Source organism: Lepisma saccharinum, chromosome 13 (genome assembly GCF_977018435.1).
Source record: "Lepisma saccharinum chromosome 13, izLepSacc3.1, whole genome shotgun sequence".
In the NCBI taxonomy this organism is placed as follows: Eukaryota; Metazoa; Arthropoda; class Insecta; order Zygentoma; family Lepismatidae; genus Lepisma; species Lepisma saccharinum.
The window spans coordinates 38,979,088-38,999,444 of record NC_139241.1 but is presented as its reverse complement, the minus strand read 5'-3'; the positions used below and the strand labels follow the sequence as shown (position 1 = coordinate 38,999,444).

At 36.6% G+C, this 20,357-nt stretch overlaps 1 protein-coding gene across 4 annotated transcripts in view; it reads left to right on the top strand.

The window, feature by feature from the left end:
- LOC145997240 (uncharacterized) overlaps positions 1-19,960 on the top strand; it is a 200,230-nt gene extending 180,270 nt beyond the window's left edge. For all 4 annotated transcript variants that reach the window (XM_083134067.1, XM_083134068.1, XM_083134065.1 and 1 more), the window contains exons 5-6: positions 17,392-17,520; positions 18,838-19,960. In XM_083134067.1, the coding sequence (XP_082990193.1) occupies positions 17,392-17,520; positions 18,838-18,954 (246 nt within the window). In that variant the 3' untranslated portion in view covers positions 18,955-19,960. The remainder of the gene's footprint in view (positions 1-17,391; positions 17,521-18,837) is intronic.
- Positions 19,961-20,357: the final 397 nt, after the last annotated feature.

Here is a 20,357-nt window from a genome sequence, read left to right as displayed (position 1 = left end):
ATCCTAAAGGTATAGGATACTTAATTAAAATTATCAATACTCTACCTCCTAGATTCTGGAATATATCAGAGGGTCGAGGTTTAGTGAATGATATTATTAATAAACTTCCGTTCGAGTTACACGTACCTGGTTACCAATATTGTGGTCCTGGTACAAAACTTGAGAAACGAATAGAAAGAGGGGACAGGGGTATTAATCCTTTGGATGCAGCTTGCAAAAAACATGATATTGCATACAACACACACAAAGATCTGAATGATCGTCATGTGGCTGATCAAAAACTGGAAGAGGCAGCTTTTGGAAGATTAACAAGCAGAGATGCATCATTGGGTGAAAAAATAACAGCATTGGGTACAACTATTGCTATGAATACAAAACAAAAATTAGGGTGGGGTTTGTAATATAAATACACTGAAAAATAATAATAATAACAACAACAACATGAAACCAAAAGGAGTTGTGTATCAAATACCGTATCATGATCTTAAAAATTTAAAACTTAATTCGATTTTAACTCAAAAAACAACAAGAAAAGAAGAGGCAATGTATAGCCAAAGGGAACGGAATGACATTATTACTCAGTACGCCACAATTAAAACGATTGCAAAATGCAAGAAAGAAAACACACAGTGGTGGATTCATATTCAGCATTCCAGCTATCCTGGCTGCATTGGGGGCAGTTGGGAGCTTGGCTGGGGGTAGTGCTGCTATTGCCAAAACTGTGATTGATTCGAAAAAAATAAAGCAGAACTACACTCTGTAAAAAAAAATTAGCATCACTGTATTCTTATTACGGATGTTGACAATTTTGAGTTTCGCATGCATGCATCTTTCCTGCACAACTTGAAATCAATTGATTGAAGTATTGGTCTGGTATCACTACGTAGTGTGGTGTTATTCTTTTGTTGATTTAGTGTTTGGAGTGTCCGCTAGAGGGTGTTGCAATCAGTTACTGCTGCAAGGCTTTGTAATCAATTGTCAGGAATCTGTAAAACGATTGTTAGTAGTGCAACTTGTGACGTGTTTTATGTTGCAAACTACATGTTCATTATTGACACTTTGTATACGTTATCATATTTGTGAAGTGTTCTGGTGCTGTGTAGTGTATTTGAGCGTGTTTTCTCGAAAGAAATGGGCAGAAAGTGTGACATTTCACCACGTAAGCAAGGAATGGTTCTTGCTTTGCATATGGATGGTCCATTCTCAGAGAAAAATTGGTCGACAACTTCAAATGCATCAATCCACAGTTAGCCGCTGCCTGTAAAAGTAACAAGAACATGGAAAATCATCACTGAGAAGTCACTGTGGCAGAAAGAAAAAGACATCACCTTGACTGGATTGTATGATAAAGGACATGGCACTGAAGAACAGATGAATTAGTTCACGCCAAATTGCACATAAACTTCAAAATAAGGTGGGAGTTAATCTTACTCATGCTACTGTAGTATCCCGACTAAAGAAACAGGGTGTTTCTAAACACGTCCCACGAAAAAAACCCAGACTTACTGACGCACATGCAAAAGCTAGACATGAGTTTGTCACACGTTATGGCGCATGGAATGATGCAGATTGGGAAATTGTGATATTTTCTGAAGAAAAACGATTTAAATTGCTGGGGAATGACAGCTCAGTTAAACTGTGGATGCGGAAGGGAGAAGAACTTGCAAAATCTTGTATTTTAGAAACTCAGAAGTTTTGTGGCAGTGTTATGATTTGGGCATGTTTCTCTGCAAAAGGGATTGGCAGGATGCATTTTGCACATGGACCGTTAAGGCTGATCAATATCTGGAAATCCTGAATCGGAAAGTTCTACAGACTGCAGGAGATCATTTTTCTGGACAGAATTTGGACTACTTTATTTTTCAAGACGATAATGAAACCTGTCACCATGTTCAGGTGGTGAATAACTGGTTTCATGATATGAATATTGAAAGACTTTGGTGGTCACCCAACTCTCCAGACATGAATCCTATAGAAAACCTGTGGGCTATGATGTGCAAAAAACTTGGTAATCAGACGTACATGTCAAAAGAGGAACTTATGGCAGCAATTGTACATGTTTGGAATGGAATTGAGGTCGAATATTGTCAAAATCTCATTCATAGCATGCCTCGAAGGTTGGAAGCACTTAGGAAGGCCAGGGGTGGCCACACTAAGTACTAGTCAATGTATTTACTTACTATCATTTCAAATTAACATATCATGATACATTTAAAACCTTTGTTCAATCTTTTTACTTGTAAAAATTGTCTTTGTGCGAAAACGTTCCACAAGCTATATTTGCAATAATTTTGATATTAGTTCTGTCAAGTGCATTATGTACGTAACTATGACTTAAATAATAAAAATATATTGTACAGATATAGTGTTTTATATAATTGTTAGGAAAACAAATCGACAAGTCGAATTAAATCAATAAAACAACTGATAATTCACGAGCGAAATGCTGACGACCAAAAATAATGAAGTGATGCTATTTTTTTTTACAGAGTGTAGAAGAGCAAAAGCGTCATAATCTTGCCATGGAGAAAAAAATAGGCAAAGGTGTGAAGTCTAGAGCACTCAGTAAGTTAAAAAAAAGAAGAAGCTCTCACGAACCAAGACATTGAATCTCTAATTAAAATATTTAAAATTAAACACTTCAGGGGGGTTTCATGTCTGATTCTCTCCCTAAAGGTAGTCCTCACTCTCGAGAATGTGGCGTGGTGAGTTTGGACAAGTCCGAAAACGTTGGTACTCACTGGATATGCTATTATAAACAAAATGACAATGCTTTTATTTTCGATTCTTTCGGAGGGATACCCCCTACAGAATTAATTCGTTACTTGAAACATGTTAAAATTTATTACAACGACGATCGTATTCAAGATTTCGATCAAATTATATGTGGCCATGTTTGCATTACTATGCTCAGAATTTTAAATAAAATACCAAACATCAAATTAAAAGATTTTCAAAAAGATGTATTATATATTAAATATGGGAATTTTCCATCTCTCCAGCGAGACTTCGGTTTTGAAACTACATCTTCACAATGATATTATCTATCCAAAATCCATAGCTCTAAGAGCATTCTACAGTATGTATCTGATTCCGAATGTAACTACCTACAACAATACTATATAAGTAGGTAATGAAAAAATAATTATTCCTCCTGGACAGTATAACTTATCTACTTTACAATTTGAACTTCCAACCACTGTCTTGCTTTCTCAAAATTCTGTAACACACAGAATGGAGATTGTAACTACCAATGAAACAGTGGACTTATCTACCACGGGGGAACTTTTAGGATTTGAAAACAATAGCAAATTAGAAACAGGTGTTAGGCACATAGGTAAATTTATACCAAAATTCCCTGTAACATTGCCAAAGTATGATTATCAAAGCAGAATAAAATTCGAATGGCAGTCACAAGGAGACAGGTATCATTGCTACATTTAAACCGAATTCGGAATTTATGGAACCTATCTTCTATTCCCCCATTCCCACCAGTCTATTTCCCTGTTTCTATTGATAAAGTTAATTACATAGAGATAACTATTACGAATGAGAAATATGAAATCATCGATTTTGCCGGTGCTACTAGCACTGCGATAATAGAAATTAATATTTAAAATATATAAATAAATACCAAGCTGGAAAATATCGAGATTTATGAATTACAGTCCTTCCCTCCAAACAGGAGAACATTTGCAAATTTGAGTCAGCCCAACAAAGAGATACAGTATGACATCACGGTAGGGGACGGGTTCATTCATCCACATAGATTTGATCTGTATATAAAATTTGATATTGTAAAACAAAATAATGGTGAAGAATATCCCCCACCCGGGGCTAATATAAAACTTATAGATAATTTTGTTCCATTCTTATTTTCTCAAATTGAAGTGACAAAGCATGGTACAGTAATTGACAGGATTGATTGCCCTGGAATTACATCCACTACAGTAGGGACATTGAAACTGTCCAAATCAGAGAGTGCATATTATAAAGTTGGTGGGTTCGAAGCTGGAACAAAAATTCAAGCAACAAGTCACACAGTACTGTTCCCCATGAGATTGATATTTGGATTTTTCTCTGATTATAAAGAAATTATGTGGAAAAGTGGTTTGAGTGTCATATTTCGCAGAGCACCCAAAGATTATAATGCCATCATAAGATACAAAACTTTGAATGCAGATGGAACAACTAATGAGGCTAGTTTACCCGAAGCTGCGAATGTGTGATCCAGTCTATGGAGTTGCCAATGCCTATAGTTGAATTATGCTCTCAAATACAAAGCCAACATTTTGAAAAATCCCCAAATTCCGATTCAATTTTATACTTATCAATGCATTCAGAGGTCAGTGGAGGGTAAATTGTTTGAATTTGATCTTACTAATCAGTTCCAATCTTTGCAATATGACATGCCAGAGTTTGTAGCTGTGCCGTTTCACACAGGGAGAGATGACAATCAGGAAAAGGATAGCAGCCAGTTTGATAATTGGAAAGTTAAAAATGTGTATCTGAAGAATGGCAGAAATGAAGTATTTCCTCGTGAAAATTACAATTTAAACATTGCAGAACAAGTTTATTTAAAATTATATGAAGCTTATAGTGCATTTAAAAGAGTAACTGAAGGTAACATAGACATGTATTATAATCCAGATGAGTTCATAATTCACAGACCAATGTTTTTAATCAATGCGTCAAAAAGAAAATTGGTAGTTATAAATGATCGAACTAATATTAAATTAGTATGTGAATTTCATGAAACCCTATCTGAAAATACTACATGCAGTGCAATTTTAATTGTGGAGAAATCATATATTTATGATGTAAAAAATGAAAGAGTGATAGAAAAATTTTAATAGTAGCGAATAATATATAAAAAATTAAACTACGTGTAAATTTTTTTGTTATTTTCAAAATTTTAGTTTAATGTTAGGTTTATTTTTTTTCACATGTGTTGACTGCAATTATTATTAACTTCTAAACTAAAGTGCCACCAAGGCAAAGTATGAATTCCACACTCGAGAACACACCTCTTGTCGTCGTGTGGATCCAGGGCTACTTTTTTTATTTTATTCGTTGTAATCTCATGGTTTGAGCTTTGTATTCTATTATCCTCTCGAAGTATCCTTGACTGTGAAGAAAGACAACAAATATAATCCTGGAATGTTAGTTTGTTTTCCACAGTATCTTTGCACGTTCCTTTTGCTTTCTTCGTGACGCTGCTCTCTTTTCTTCGAACGCAAACCAGCGAACTCAACAACTATATCACCGTATCACTATACATTTGAACTTGCCGAGAACCTTCTTGTTGTGGGAAGGTATTCCAAATCTGTTGGGTTGAGGGTAGAAAGAAGTGTCGAAATACCCAAGCATGGAAGGATGTTTAAGATCTTCGTAGAGGTTAGGTGTTTGTATGTCATAAATAAAACTATCGGTGTCCATGTACAAAATTGGCAGCTTATCGTTATAGAAAGGTTTCATAATATTATAGTGAAATTCGAACATGTACAGTTTTGACAAGTCGAGAACTGTTGCGCCAACGTAAATAGGTTTTCTGAATTTTATCAATTTTATATCTAGATTAAAAAGTGTTAAATTCTCGTTGTAAATTTTTCGCGATTTGAATCTAGGATCAGATACTTATTTTCTACATTTATTGTTATCTGAAACCAATTTTATGTCTATATGCTTCCTGACGTTCTCCATCGTTTTTCCATAAACGGCATTATTCATTAATTTATAAAAATATTTATATAATTCTGAAATGGCAGCTGTTCTGTGTCTCTTGTTGGTCTCAATATAAGATTTTAACCATGGAGAGTGTTTGAACTTGAGAATTCTTCTCACATTTACTACCTGAACACCCTTCCCAATCAAAAACTGGAGATTCTTGTAGTGGACGACATATCTCTCTTTTCTCTCTAGAGTTAACATAAGCTTGCTTTGATTAGAATCAGGTGGACATTTAATTTCGGGAGCCGGAGGCAAACCGGAAAAAGTAGCATGCAAAGTATTTGGAAATTCAATGTCTACCTCAATGAACAAACCAATTTCACGATCGTCGAAATGATTAATATCAATTGAAATAGGATCCAGCCACTCGAATCCTCCGTATGGAAGTTTTTGTATCATGGTGAATCTATAGAGATTGTTTACCTCAACGTAAAATATGTAATTCGATGGTCGATTTGCATCGTATTGATTCCCAGACATGTGAATATTGTTTGCCTTTGCGTATCTCTGCGAACATTGCACCATCCCCCCACGTATCCCCCTTTCTATAAAAAGTAAGATGTCCACCTCCGATATCAATTCCAACATGATCCTGGTCTGGAGCAACATAGCAGACCACGCCAAACCAGGAGGACTGTAGAAGTATCCTGGATCTAATTTATAAATATTTAATGCTGTTTTTCTAAACACTTTGAAAACATCAGCTAGTATTGTTACGTCTAATTTGAGATACGCAACGTGATAATCGCCAAGAGTATTGCATCTCAATTCCTTCCATATTAATTTCGCATGTTCGTATTCTTCGTCTGTGATTCCGGTCTTTTTCAGTTGACTAAATAATTATTTTTGAAGTGGGAGAGTGTTATCGTCAAATTTAGATTCATCGGTTACATGGTCGTAAGGATAAATGCCTTTACGTTTAATCAGTTCTAGGTGTATGTTGGGAAAAGTAGCTTTTGTAATTTTAAATTGTTCGTCAGTAAGTTTTCACTCTAAAGCATCGAGACTTGCCCATAGGAATCTAAAATAATCTAGAAACCTCATCTCTATGATTTCATTCGTTGCTGGAATCTTAACTTTTTTACTTATTGAAATATAACGCTCTTCGTTTTGAGCAAGAATATCTATTTTTTGCGTATCGTATCCAAGATTTCTAATTTAGAAATGGAAGTCGTAATTGGATCCATTGTGAAAAGATATTGGTACGAATTTGGGCTTCTGGATCTTGAGGTTGCAGGTGTTACAGATTCCACTAATGTAGTTTCCGGTGAAGTGATTGTGGTGAAATACTTTCCGATTCTCATCCGTGAAATGTTGATCACACACCGGACACGTTTCAATGTTATTGTAAGATTGAAGTTCATCGCTTGATAGTGGAAGCATTGATTTCGATTGACATAAGAAGCTGACAATGTTCTCAACCTCCTCCACCATCGTTTTGAAAAAGAGTTCAATAACATTCGGTCCGCGATATATATATGGTTTATCTATCCTATCTTGCCAAACAACAACATATCCAAAACTATTTGGATCATGAACCTGGTACGGTGTTGTGGAAGACAATTCGGGATCCGGATCGCAATAAGATAATGGTTTGAGAAAAGCCTCAAAGTCCGCAATGATGATGGCCGGATGTTCCAACAAGGCCTTGAGCATTTTAAATTCTTCGAATTCATTTGCTTTGGGCATCAACATGCGAGCCGGTCTGTTAACTCCACAGTAGATTTTATGTTCAGCAAGTTTTTGTTTGGCAATTTCTTGATTTTAAAAAATGTGGGTAATTACGTCGGTCACGATTGTCGAATACGGTTAAACACCTTGGACAAACTTCAATGTGTGCATCATACTTGGTTGTTTGGGTTCTGATCAAGCGGGAGAGTGAACGACTTAGCGTGTAATGATGAACATTATCGTCAGCAATGAGAAGCAGATTGATTTCTATGGCTTCGTCATCAACAATATTAGTTATCCTAACAGGATGCACAAAATGCTTAACTGAAGTATACGAATATACATTTATAGCTACTCGTTTTTCTTCTCCATTTCGTGCCCTGTTTTCAAACTTTGTTATGTCGGAAATAGCAACAGGGTATTCGATGCCTGTCATAGCATATTCAATCTCATCGATATATTCTGTGTAATGACTAACCCGACATGGATTATTTGAATAATGAACCGGGTGAAGCGCTGCTAAAATGCACCACATGAAACACTTATTGTCGGTGTTATGAATCTTCAGCACAGCTTTTTTATGCTGAATTTCTACCGGAAGTGGAACATAGCTCGAAGCAGAAAAAGGTGTAATTTTTTTTACATAAGCGATTAACCTTTGAGAACTACCGCAAAGAGACCAACCTGATCCCTTAGCCTCGAATTCATCGTGTTTCCTAATCAATTCACTAGTAAGATTAGAATAAGAAAAGTTCAAATTATCAATGTCTGCCAAATAAAGAACTTGGTTTTTCGTTTTGTGAAAGAAAATATTTCTTGTACCATTGGGTTTCTCATATTCACAAATTAGATCAACATATACTTTTATGCAGTTGTTTTGCAGTTTATTTTTCAGAATATTTATGATAGATGTTTTAATTTCACTCAAGAAACTAGAAATATCACAGCGTGGGTTCGAAGTAAAACAGAAATCCTGGAGTTGGTTGTTGAATGCAGATCTAATCGGCTTTTGATCATTAGACATCTTAATTTGTTTGCAAGTAGAAGCTTCAGCTTCAGGATGATCAATTTTTCTTTTCAATGTTCCATGTCCGGTTGATGCCTTGCAAATTTTCATGTGTTTACTTAAATTAGCAATGCTAATTATTTTTTCACATTGAGTACAATACCTAGTAGGTAACGAACGATTTATTTTCGAACCTGTTTCGATACATCTTGCCCTATGCTTGCTAATATTACTTTTGGAGATGAATTTCCCACAAATAGCACATTTGATGAAATTGGTAGATGACATTTTTTTTAAATATGCTTTAAGTAAATAACAATAAGACGCACAATCAAGTCAAAATTCAATAAGATTCTTTTAAATTTACGATAATTGATAGAATGTAACTTAAAAAAGACAATAGTTATAATTATAATATTTTTTTCAGCTCTGATATTTATATATAAATTTTCTCGGAAAAAATACAAAATTCAATACAAATACAAATTCATACAAATTCGATCTGTGTGAAAAATAACTTGAACCACTTTCAAAATAAAATAATTGTAGCTATTAAGATAAAATTTTCAGCTATGTTATTTATACAGAATTTCCAGAGACAACAAGTAACATCTGATCACATCAAAACTCAAGCTGATCAAAATTACTATGAGCTACGTAGCTTTAAAATAAATTAAATACTTAACTTTTAACAAAAAAAAATTATGAGCAGTACGAGGTGAAAAATCACAGATTTGCAATAGTATAAAATCGACAAAAGCATCGTCAAAATAGGTTTTCCATTGTGCTTAAATTAATAAAAATAATAGGCCTCGTACCAAGTATGACGTAGAACCGGTCCAATATCTCTACTACAGTACAAAAATCATCAATTTCGTGGTCTAAGATGAAGGTGAGCTATGATTTATAAAACATTTATATGATCTATCTAGATAGTTCAATGAGAGACAATATTATAAAGTTCTCATAAACGTATTAACTACAGGATGCTACAAAACACCTTCTGGCACATGCATAGACTTACGAACAACTTACACCGTATGAATAACATATAAATAAGTCTTTATTACGTTAGTAATAATTGATCATCATATTTAGATATGCTCAATTTACATACATCAATTTCCACCATGTTATAATTCAAGCGTAGAAAATACTAAAATTTGTAGTTCGTTGTGGACAGTATGTGATAAGCGTAACAACTTGAACGTTCCATGTGTTTTACCCTTGACAGCTTAGTTATGTGGTTTGCATATATAATGAAATATGTCTGTCGGTTCTTGGACAAAATGTACATAAAGGCACATAAATATTAAAAAAAATATGCGTAATCCTTATGCTCAACTAAGGCTGATCGGCACTGGACCTAAGCTTTAAATTGGGATCTGAACCACTGTGCAATGTTCCTCAACCGGGGACCGAATCCGAGATCCCTTGATTACAAGTAGGCCTACATTGAACCCCAGTAATCAAGCGCAATAGGGAACCTAAGTAATCCTTACTATGGCTTACACAGAGCGTTCGAAAAAGTACCCGCACTCAGAGTTTGATAATTTTTTGCTTCTAATTTATTGAGCTTGTGAACGTAATGAATACATACATTTGTTAACTATATCTATAAATACATTAAAAAAATAATTTGTAAACTAAATGTGAGTAATACTGTAATCTCTGAGGCTAATAACACACTGACAAGATGGCAAACGACTTTCCGCGCGTCGAAATACACAAATGGAATATTGAAATTAAATTTGAAACAGTTATCCTTTGCGGTTTTAGCTATTTCCGGATCATGGGGATATAGACTTCTCCATCTTTCATATGACATACTGAAAATATGCTTCCAACATAGCGACTCGCTGTGTGCGCGTAAAGCATAACGCCCACTGAGGCGCGGAGCAATGTGGCAACAGAACGCAACTGACGCCTTTAAGATAACCTGCAGACTTCTGGCCAGTGATGTGCCTTAGACTATAAGTTTACGTCTACATGCGTTGTCTACACGTAATCTACGCGTAGATTACATTGGGTTGTAGTTTACATAGACTACGTAGACAATCTAAAGTGCATTTAAATTAATTTTGAAGGGTTTCATGAAAGGAAAATGACTTTTTCAACTATATTGGTTCCTAACAAACTGCAAAGAATCCTATTTACAACAAAATTTCTCTTCTCTTCTCTCATCAATTATGAAAGAAGATAAATAGTATGCAAAAAACAACAACAGATGGCAGTCGTGAGGCAAGAGTGATCTTTTCCCCATAAAACACTAGAATATTTCCTAAGTTAGGTTAGAAATTGTTCGAATTTTGAAGAAAGAGTATGAAAAGTTCTCCTCACACATCAGCAACTGATACGTAGTATATTATTATTTTTATTCCACGGCGCCCTTTGCTAAGTTATCACCTTTCGTCATGTTGTTTACATAGATTACGTCATCTACGTGTATAAAATAGTCTACGTGTAGAATGTAGACTATCGTCGTATACGCGTAGACGCACATCACTGCTTCTGGCACGAAAATTCCATGATTCGGTTCAGCGCGTTACCCCGCAGTGGGCGTTACACCATTTGATTTCAATAGAAGCAGACAACAGAAGTTTCTCCGTGTCTCAGTGGGCGATGTGCTTAAAAAGCATTGTTCACAAACTGTGATTGTATGTCTCACACCGAGGACTGTAACAGCGGCACTGCTCTAAATATAACAAACTCGTTATTCAAGGTCTTACCAATTCCTACTGGCAGGCTTGCCAACTCATCCAGACGAATGCCTAAGTAGTTTTCTTTTAAAATTATGAGTGCGCGGACTTCTCAATCACACTGTATATACATAAGAAAACATATGCATAAACACACATAAAAATTGAAAATTAATCATAAATAACATATCAATCGAGATATTTGAAGTATCTAAAGTACATACATTACAACTAGAATATTGGCTATATTGGACACTTCCTCTTACTTTCATTTTCAAACACACGTACCTCAAATATAAGTTCAATTTAAATTTGACACCTTATGAAATGAAAAAAAAAGGAGTATGGAATGGAATAAGGAATAAGGAGTATGGGGAAGACCACAGAAAAGATATGCAAAGTGCTTAGGAAAGCGGGCATTAAAACTTACAGGAAGGGAAGGAGAAGCATCTTAGGAATAGCGAGGAATGCTAACAAGAAAAAGGAAAACAGAGAAGAAGAAGAGGAAGGGATTATCTACGAAGTAAAATGTAAAGAATGTCAGAGTGTGTACATAGGAGAAACGAAAAAAAGGCTGAAAGACAGGTTGAAACAACATAGGGATGATGTACGACTTAAGAGAGAGAGAAATGCAATATTTAAACACACGAGAGAAACAGGACATGACATAGAGTAGGATGAGGCTAAGCAGATAGGAAGGGAGAAGAGAATGCTAGTTAGAAAATGGAAGGAAGCCAAGGAAATAGAGAAGAAAGGTGAAGAAGACACAATGAACTGGAATGGGGGACTGAAGTTAAACAAAGAATGGAAGAAGATGTTGGAAAGAGTGGAAAGGACAAGAGAAAAAGAGGAGAGGAGAAGGAAGAAAAATGAAGGGAAAAGAGCGTGAGATTAAAAAGTCCAACCACATTCTATGGAAGTAATTGTGTTTAGCCTTTTAGGTGAAAGTAAAGTTGGGAAGTGAAAGTCATCTGCTAGAAAGTTCCAAACAACTTTCTAAATAGTCTGGAGGGAGTAATGTTTGTGTATAGTATATATTGCCCTTTTGTTGTATCTGGTTACTTTTGTACTTGATACAGAGTCTGAAGAAGACCTTGCTAGAAGGTTGAAACGTTACGTTAGTTTATGTTTTTAATAAAATAAATTACTGCCTTGGTCAGCATAATTAGTTTTTCAATATCATGGAAACAAGGCTTAATGGTGTTATAACTTATGAAATGTTATTTTTGTAAATGTTGTTATCCACATTGAAATATCATGTACCTCAAATGAGAATCAGAGACAAGTCAATTTCAAAGTTTACAGTTATGTCCAGTTTGGAAAAAGATTTAAAATTATAACATCTTAACGATCCAAAGTTTTAAGAGCATGTTATTATGTGCAATCATACGTACAGGTGGCGCAGTGAAGAAAATAGTGAAAATGAGAACCGGTCATTGGCTTTGAGCATAAAAAATAACATATGAACACTAGATAATACAAAAAAATGTGTCGGTTATGAATACCTTAGTGAAAGCTCTGTGAAATTATATAAGAAAACAAAATAAATATAATCTCTTGCCCACAGTTGCCAATCCATCATACACCCTACTTAAAGTTTATCTAAGTACAGATAATATTCATATTATTAATATACAAATGTTGCACATTGGAATTGTTCTGAAGTATATTTTAGATATTGTAGTAATGTTTACAGTCATTCGTGGTCTATATACTGGACCCTACATACTAAAGATGCAAGACATTCAGGCACCACAAATATTTCCATTAAAACACAAAACAGGAATTCTTATGCGAATGTTCTCTCTTAGCTTTCAGCGTTAATCATTATATATTGACAAGGTATGCTTAGATAACATTTATAGTATAGATAAAAGCAATTGTTTTTCTTGTATCCTTTCTGCAATTAATGATAAGATGAAAACTGCATGTGGAATTCCAAGTCGGGGAATTATACTCAAGAACATGCATATTTATATAATGCGTTGCTATGTTGTCACGCATCTCAAGTGACTACATGATGAGAAACAATGGAATGTGTAAACAAGTGTTGGGACCTTAAGGAATGTTATCATAACAGTGGTATGAGCTCTCCCTTAAAACACGGTTGCGATAAAGTTACAAGGCGGTGTCATTGACACGAAAATGTCCTATCGGCAGGCGCGTCGCCTGATAATGTTCGCATGAGCACGTAAACACTCATGTATATGTCTTAAATTACGTACATATTAAATGCACACACACACACACACACACACACAAGCACATACGTATATTTATTCGAAAAAATACTATGTTTGATGTACGAGTATATAAACACAATTTACTCTGACACGACTTATTTCACGTCTGATAACTTTTTTGTTAGAAACTTTTTTGTTAGATAGTTGGTAACACTGACTCTCACGGTGTTCCACGGAGGATGTTGAACACAATTGCTGTGCGTGTTGCATAGGGCTGGTAGCTAAGGGGCTGTTGGCCACTATACCCAAAAGATGTTCACTTCGCTGTGCGAACACTGATGCAAGCGACAATACTTCTTACATTCGGCACCAGAGTGCAGCATATACAAGGCATGTTTAGGGGGCCTCGAAAAGGTCTGTGCTACATAGTTGCAAACTTTAGCGACAATTCGCTAAACCTGGCGGATTTTAAGGGGGACAGGGACAATTTCCCCTAGGTCCTTCTTGTATTACTTTAAATATAGCGTGATTTTGGGGAGAAATTGTTGAAAATAAATTGAACTGTTATTCAATTGAATATGAAGTTACAAGGGAGAGAAGTAAATCTCTGCATTCAGTACAAAAACATTATTGTGAACACTCATATGTGAACCGCACGCGACGCCACTGCCTATCAGTTGCGTTCGTTTTGGGTGTGGTGGTGTTACAGCACCAGTTTGGCGTATCCGTGAAAATGTGTGATTGATTGATTGAGTTGGTGTTTTAAGTCCACTTTATGCACAGTAAGGCTAATTGGGACTGTACCTACATCTTAAAGTGGCATCGAAACCACTATGTGCCGTGAAAACGTGTGGAATGTACATGGTGGGGCAGAAAAACCTGATGATTTTTAAAATGATATGACACAGTCAATGAAAATGGTTCGTACTTTTTTCATGTGCTAGCTTTACAGCTATATATATGTATGCCATTATTATTTTCTTTAAAAAATGACTTACTTCAATATTTAGTGCGAAAAATAACATCTTACAAATGGTGCCAATTTTGGCCTACACATTGCTGTAATCGCTTGCTGAAACGTCTCTTTTCTGGGGAAGATAAAACTTGCCGATTGTTGTTTTAGTATTGCGTTTCATCGCGTGGTGGTGTTGTTCGAGGGGATGTGGTGGGGGTCCTCTCCTTACTACATTTTAGTCACCATGCAGCCGTGGAACGCAACGCATCGTGTAACGTGTAGCAGTGTCCACGTTACAAATATGTATATAAACTTAATATTTTATTTTTGTAACTATAATTCTATATGTTAATGGTTAATTACCAAGTAATGTGGAACACACCTCGTATATAAACTATACATCCTGGTGTTAGTTATAAGTTCCAAGAGTTTGTTTCTTTCTGCCAGCAAGCTGAGCTGGAAGTTTATGATCGGTGACAACAATGCAAGAAAGCTAATGCTATTGTGTAAGAGCCAGGCAGACTCTACCTTATGAAAACGTTGTCACAGAGAAAAGACGAAAGATTAGGCTGTCTTTCCCACTCTGTATCTGTCGTGTCCCTTGGCGGACAAGAATTAGATTTATATCATAATAATACTTAACTAGATATCGACAGAACCTAGTGGGAAGAAGGATTGTCGACTGCTTGTAGAATCTTGGTTAAGATCTATAAGTAGATTGAGAACCTTTGACCCAGAATTACGACGGACCTTTCATCGAGAACTGAAGCAGCCGGATTAACCCGAACCTTAAGCCGAGGAGACTCAAGCCCCGAAGAGTTACTGAGCGTGAAGCCGAGGCTCAATAGATCCATCAACCAAGTAACGATCCAGGGCGGACCTTACAACCGCGCTTTCATTGTTCAAACACCAGATATAATTTTAAAAATCATCAAGTTTCTCTGCCCTACTCTGTATTATCGACTTCTACCGATTGATTGATTTGGTTAATTTTGCGTCGATATTCTGCCACGATGAGAGTGAGTGATGAAATTGACGAAGGTACACTAACAAAGAACATCCATGTCCAGCTCGAGACTCGAACCCGGGGCCCCTGTTCTAACCAACCGCCTAAAAGGTCGGCTGGCACCGACTTCTAAACAGAGGAAGCTATACTTCTCCCTTCCCTTGTGATGTTTCTAATTGCAACACTGATCATGGTTTGAATTGGTGTTTTAAGTCGACTTTATGCACAGTAAGGCTAATCGGGACTGGATCTACAGATTAAAGTTGGATCCGAACCACTATGTGCCTCCAAACACTGGTTATGCAAAGGAGCGTGGAACTGTATACATGGTTTAACAGAAAATGAGAAAAGATTGCTGCCGACGTCCGTGGCTGAGTGGTTAGCACAGAGCGCTACGACGTCAGGGGCCTTGGGTTCAAATTTCGACCTGGGCGTGGATGTGTTTTGTGAGTTTTCTTCCATCAATTTCCTCCCGGTGGAGGCACACAGTGGTTCAGATCCAACTTTAAACTGTAGGCCTAGTCCCGATTAGCCTATCTGTGCACGAAGTGGACTAAAAAGAGCAAGTCAATAACTCATTCCCCATCCTCAGCTTCTCGATTAGCCAAAAGTGGCAGACAAGCGACGTAAAATAAACCAAGTGACTCAATCAATCGAGAAGGAATTGCAAGCTGAATCTTTCACCACCTACCATCAACTTAGAATCCGGGACAGCAGTATTTTGAAAACTAGGAAGAAGTCCGGTAAAACCTTTCCGGAACAGCATTCCATTACAAAAAGTAATTGTGAGAAAATTGCTTGAAATTACCAGACGTCGCTCAAAGATAATTTTTCCAGTCAAGTCTAAAAGCAACAAATATAAAATTTAATTAATAGCTATGATTTCCATCAGTAATCAGTGTATTCGTATTATTAATTTGGAGTAACAAATAAAAGTAATAAAAGATGAGTTTGCAAATTGTAATGTACATGTGCAATCAATCAAGTTGAATTACACATGTAGATCCAATCCACGTGAAGAGTTAACGGTAGATGGAATCACCTAATTCCGTACAAAAAATATCACCGATTTTTCTCAATTTTACAAGTATTTTGAAACAATGTTTTAGTTTTTCCTGGATTGTTTTAATCTTTAGTGTAGAAATGGCTTCAGTGTATAGGAAGGCTGGATTTTAAAATTGTAGTTTACTTGCAAATGAGTATTTTGATACAAATATAATATATTTTTTATAAAATTACGGTTTAGAAATATATTTTTAAAAAAGCCCATATCCACTGCAACTGAAACAACCATATCGTTTGTTAGTTTTTATTCTGAAATTTCTAGTTTTGTAATCATACGTCAATGAGGACCTTGCTGTATAGTCCACGCGTTTACTTCGTTAACGTCAATGACACTTACCCTTCAGCCAATGGGCGCAGCTGTCATTGTGCTCGTCTACCCACGTGGAGTCCTTGAGCCAATGGGCGCAGCTGTCATTGTGCTCGTATACTCCACGTGGAGTCATTGAGCCAATGGGCGCAGCTGTCATTGTGCTCGTATACTCCACGTGGAGTCCTTGAGCCAATGGGCGCAGCTGTCATTCTGCTCGTCTACTCCACGTGGAGTCCTTGAGCCAATGGGCGCGCTACGTCGACTTCAAAGCCAGCTGGTCGTTAACGTAGCTAGCGCGTCGACTATACCTTCAAATACCAACACTCTGTCCGTGGAATCTGTAGAGCACGGCCAAGCATAACGGTAGAGAAGGGGAGGATGCGAGTTGGTGGAGCAAAGCAGTACACGCTGCTGGAAACGGTTCATAGATGCAGCAGCGTTTTCCCTTCTATGCACTCACTTCCGCTCTCACGCGTTCATTGGTCGAGTCCTTTCGAGTCAGTTCTTGCGCAGAGGACTTGTTTTCGTTCGCTTGCTCCATAAATTCCCGGGATAGAGCATACCTTATTTCTTAAATACTCTGTTCATCTGTAATGAAGAAGTTCTATGGTTAATTACCAGTTGGGTGCCGGAGAAGCTACCGTCCGGAAGATGAGAATGACACCAGCTTCTCCGAAAGTCTGATTGTTAGCTCGATAGACCATCTTCATCATTTACAACAACGAAAGGAACTCATCTTCACTTAATCTTTGCTCATTTTTTCCAGGCATCTTCAACGGAAGATATCCCGGAGTTCGACGAGGGACCGGTGAAGCTGCAGCCCCCAGGGAACGTCTTCAACGCAGCCTTCGACTTAGTGACGAACGTGTCCACAGTTGTTGGGAACACGATTATGGTAAGTATGTCGTCATTCATGTCTCAGAGGACAAAAATCACCTTACAACAGCATTGATTGATTGCTGGAGCAGTTTTCAGGAGAAATTAAGGAATTATTCTTCGAATTCTAAGTAGGACCATAAGAAATTATTCAAATTCTAAGTAGCTTAAATATTAATCTAAATCAAATTTTCCCCATTTCCAAACATAAATTTTACACACAGGTGTATCTTAAGGGCTGAAATCATTATACTTTTGTTAATGAGTTCGCTGACAGGATGGATGAACCCAAGATGGAACCTTACACCATAAATTGAAGTGATTGATATCAAAAGTCTATCATCGTTGATTTGATTGATTTGGTGTTTTAAGGCCACTTTATGCACAGTAAGCCACAACGGGACTGGACCTACAGTTTAAAGTGGGATACGAACCACTATGTGACTCCACCAGGAATCGGACCTGGGACCCCTTGATTACGTTTCAAAATATTGCTGCTTCATATTTCAAGTAATATTATGTAAGTACGCGTTTAATATTGACGAAAGTCATTAGAATGTGTAAATACGACAATGTATTTGGCATGAGACCAGCTGCATTTGAACTTAGCATCTACACAAATAATAAACCAAATGACAGCAGTATTGATGGTAGGTGTTTTTAAGCAGAGAAATCAGAAACCTACATGACTACATAAACGAAAAATAAAAAAATAAAAAACATACAGTAAGATTAACCATTACAGAACAAATTCAGAGAAGGTATTGTAAATTCATACTGACATTTCAAACTAATTTTAGTTACAAAACCCAAATATTACTTGACACTGCATTTTCACTGGGGACATGAAATATCGACAGATATTGCCATAGGGATTTTGACGATGGCCTAAGTATTATATTGTATGCAAACAACATTTATTATTTTCACAAAAGTTTAACATTATCCAACTCTAATTTAGTTTTTATGCTGTGTTACACATTATGTCTCTTCTATTATTCGTATCCTAAAACGAGCTGTTCCAAATTACTTCCTCTCTGTCATAAGGTAAAATTTAAAATATTCTGATCGATTAGGTAAAAAGGCACAATTTAAAAGAGAAAAAAGAAAAATAGACAGTGGCACCAACGAGTCTACACCACATTGCTTGTGCAGGAAACAAAACTGTCATTTTCCAATGGCTCTTAGCGTTGCAACAAGTCTCATATTCATTAATGTAATCAGAATTTTTCCATGTGTGCCACTCAAAGATAAGAATTTTATAAATTAATTTTACCTGTGCACCCAAAGAAGGCAATGAGCATGTAGTTAACGATACATTTTATTCTACTTGCAGAACACAGCCAGAAGAACGCAGAGATTCTTCGAGGATCTGAAGCCCATACTCAGAGGGGTTTTTGGTATCGAGATTACAACAAACGAAATGAACAACAATGAAGTGGAGCAGACGTGAAACAGAGCGACGTACCTTCGAGAGTGCTCAATTACCATTCTAGTTCCTCGACCAATGAGAAGACTGATTTGTAGTTTCAAACGAGTTGTGTAGGTCGCGTTACCTACTGACCAATCATTTGAAGAAACAGTGGACGGGTATGCAACCCGTCATTGGCTGATGTGATACATTGACTTTGTTTTGTTCCTGTGGAGGGTGTCTTGAATGAGCTGTGATTTCAAGGTGTAGATGACAGGTGAATACTGTTGGTGATAAGTATATGACTTGTGTTTTTAAGTGCGTTGGAGCTCTATAGATACAGATATGCTGACTTGCGAAGTGACTGATTGCGCCATGCGCAAGTTGCGGTGAAAGTGTCCACTTTAACTCACATTGTTTATTCCAATCAGCGTAGCTGGAATGACTTTTCCAGGATTTCCAAGTCAGTGGGAACCTTACGAAATGTATTATACTTAAAAAGTACATGTATAAGAGATGGAAATCTGGCTAACAATCACGCACATGGGGGATGAGGGGCGTGTCTTCACCTCTCGGCAACGCCTTTTTAAAAATGAACTACATATTTTGCCAAAAAGGGCCTTGAAATAATTAAGGTTTGTTGGTATTGTTGTTATAACAACGTATGCACTATAAACGTGAAACTACTAAAAGAGAAACTTTTGAAATTTCTCTCTTGATAGTTACCTAAATTCGACCACTGCTGCATATGAAATTTTAACTATTGTAAATAACATTAAATGTACAATAGAAGCTCATATATGTGATTCTTCCAATAACGTTACGATGTATTTATACTTGCTGTCCTTTACAAAGGGGTTCGATATATTTATAATCACTTCACTTTATAAAGGGGGCTCATTTTAAATAAATAAAAACAATGAAACCAGCCAGGTAAATAGGGACAAGAGAGACATAGACACTAAGAAAGGGCGCTAAACTAGGACAAGTAGGGACTGAAAAAGGGTAAAAGAAATCGGCAAGAAAATAAATTAAATTTAATCAATAGTTCTATTTTATTTTTTTGTCACTGATCACATATTTGTTATTTTATATGTACGAGGGGCGTCCAAGACGAATTTAGAAACTCACGCAAAGCGACGAAGCAGACGGATCATATTGTGCTAAAGTAATGTTTATACCTTTACATATTTACTCAATTTTTTACATGCTGGTATCTCTTTCCAGGTAATTGCTGGGACCGTTAAAAGTTACCCTTCCGACTAAATTATGGCTGAACAGCAATTGAAGTATCGAGCGCTGATTGAGTTTTGATGCTGGAAGGCCTTCCACCTAAGACCATCCACAGCCAGACCCTTTTGGTCAAGGTATACAAAGACACTTGCCACCGTTTACAACTGGGTTAACGAGTTCAAGAGAGGAAGAAAATACATTCAAGATGAACC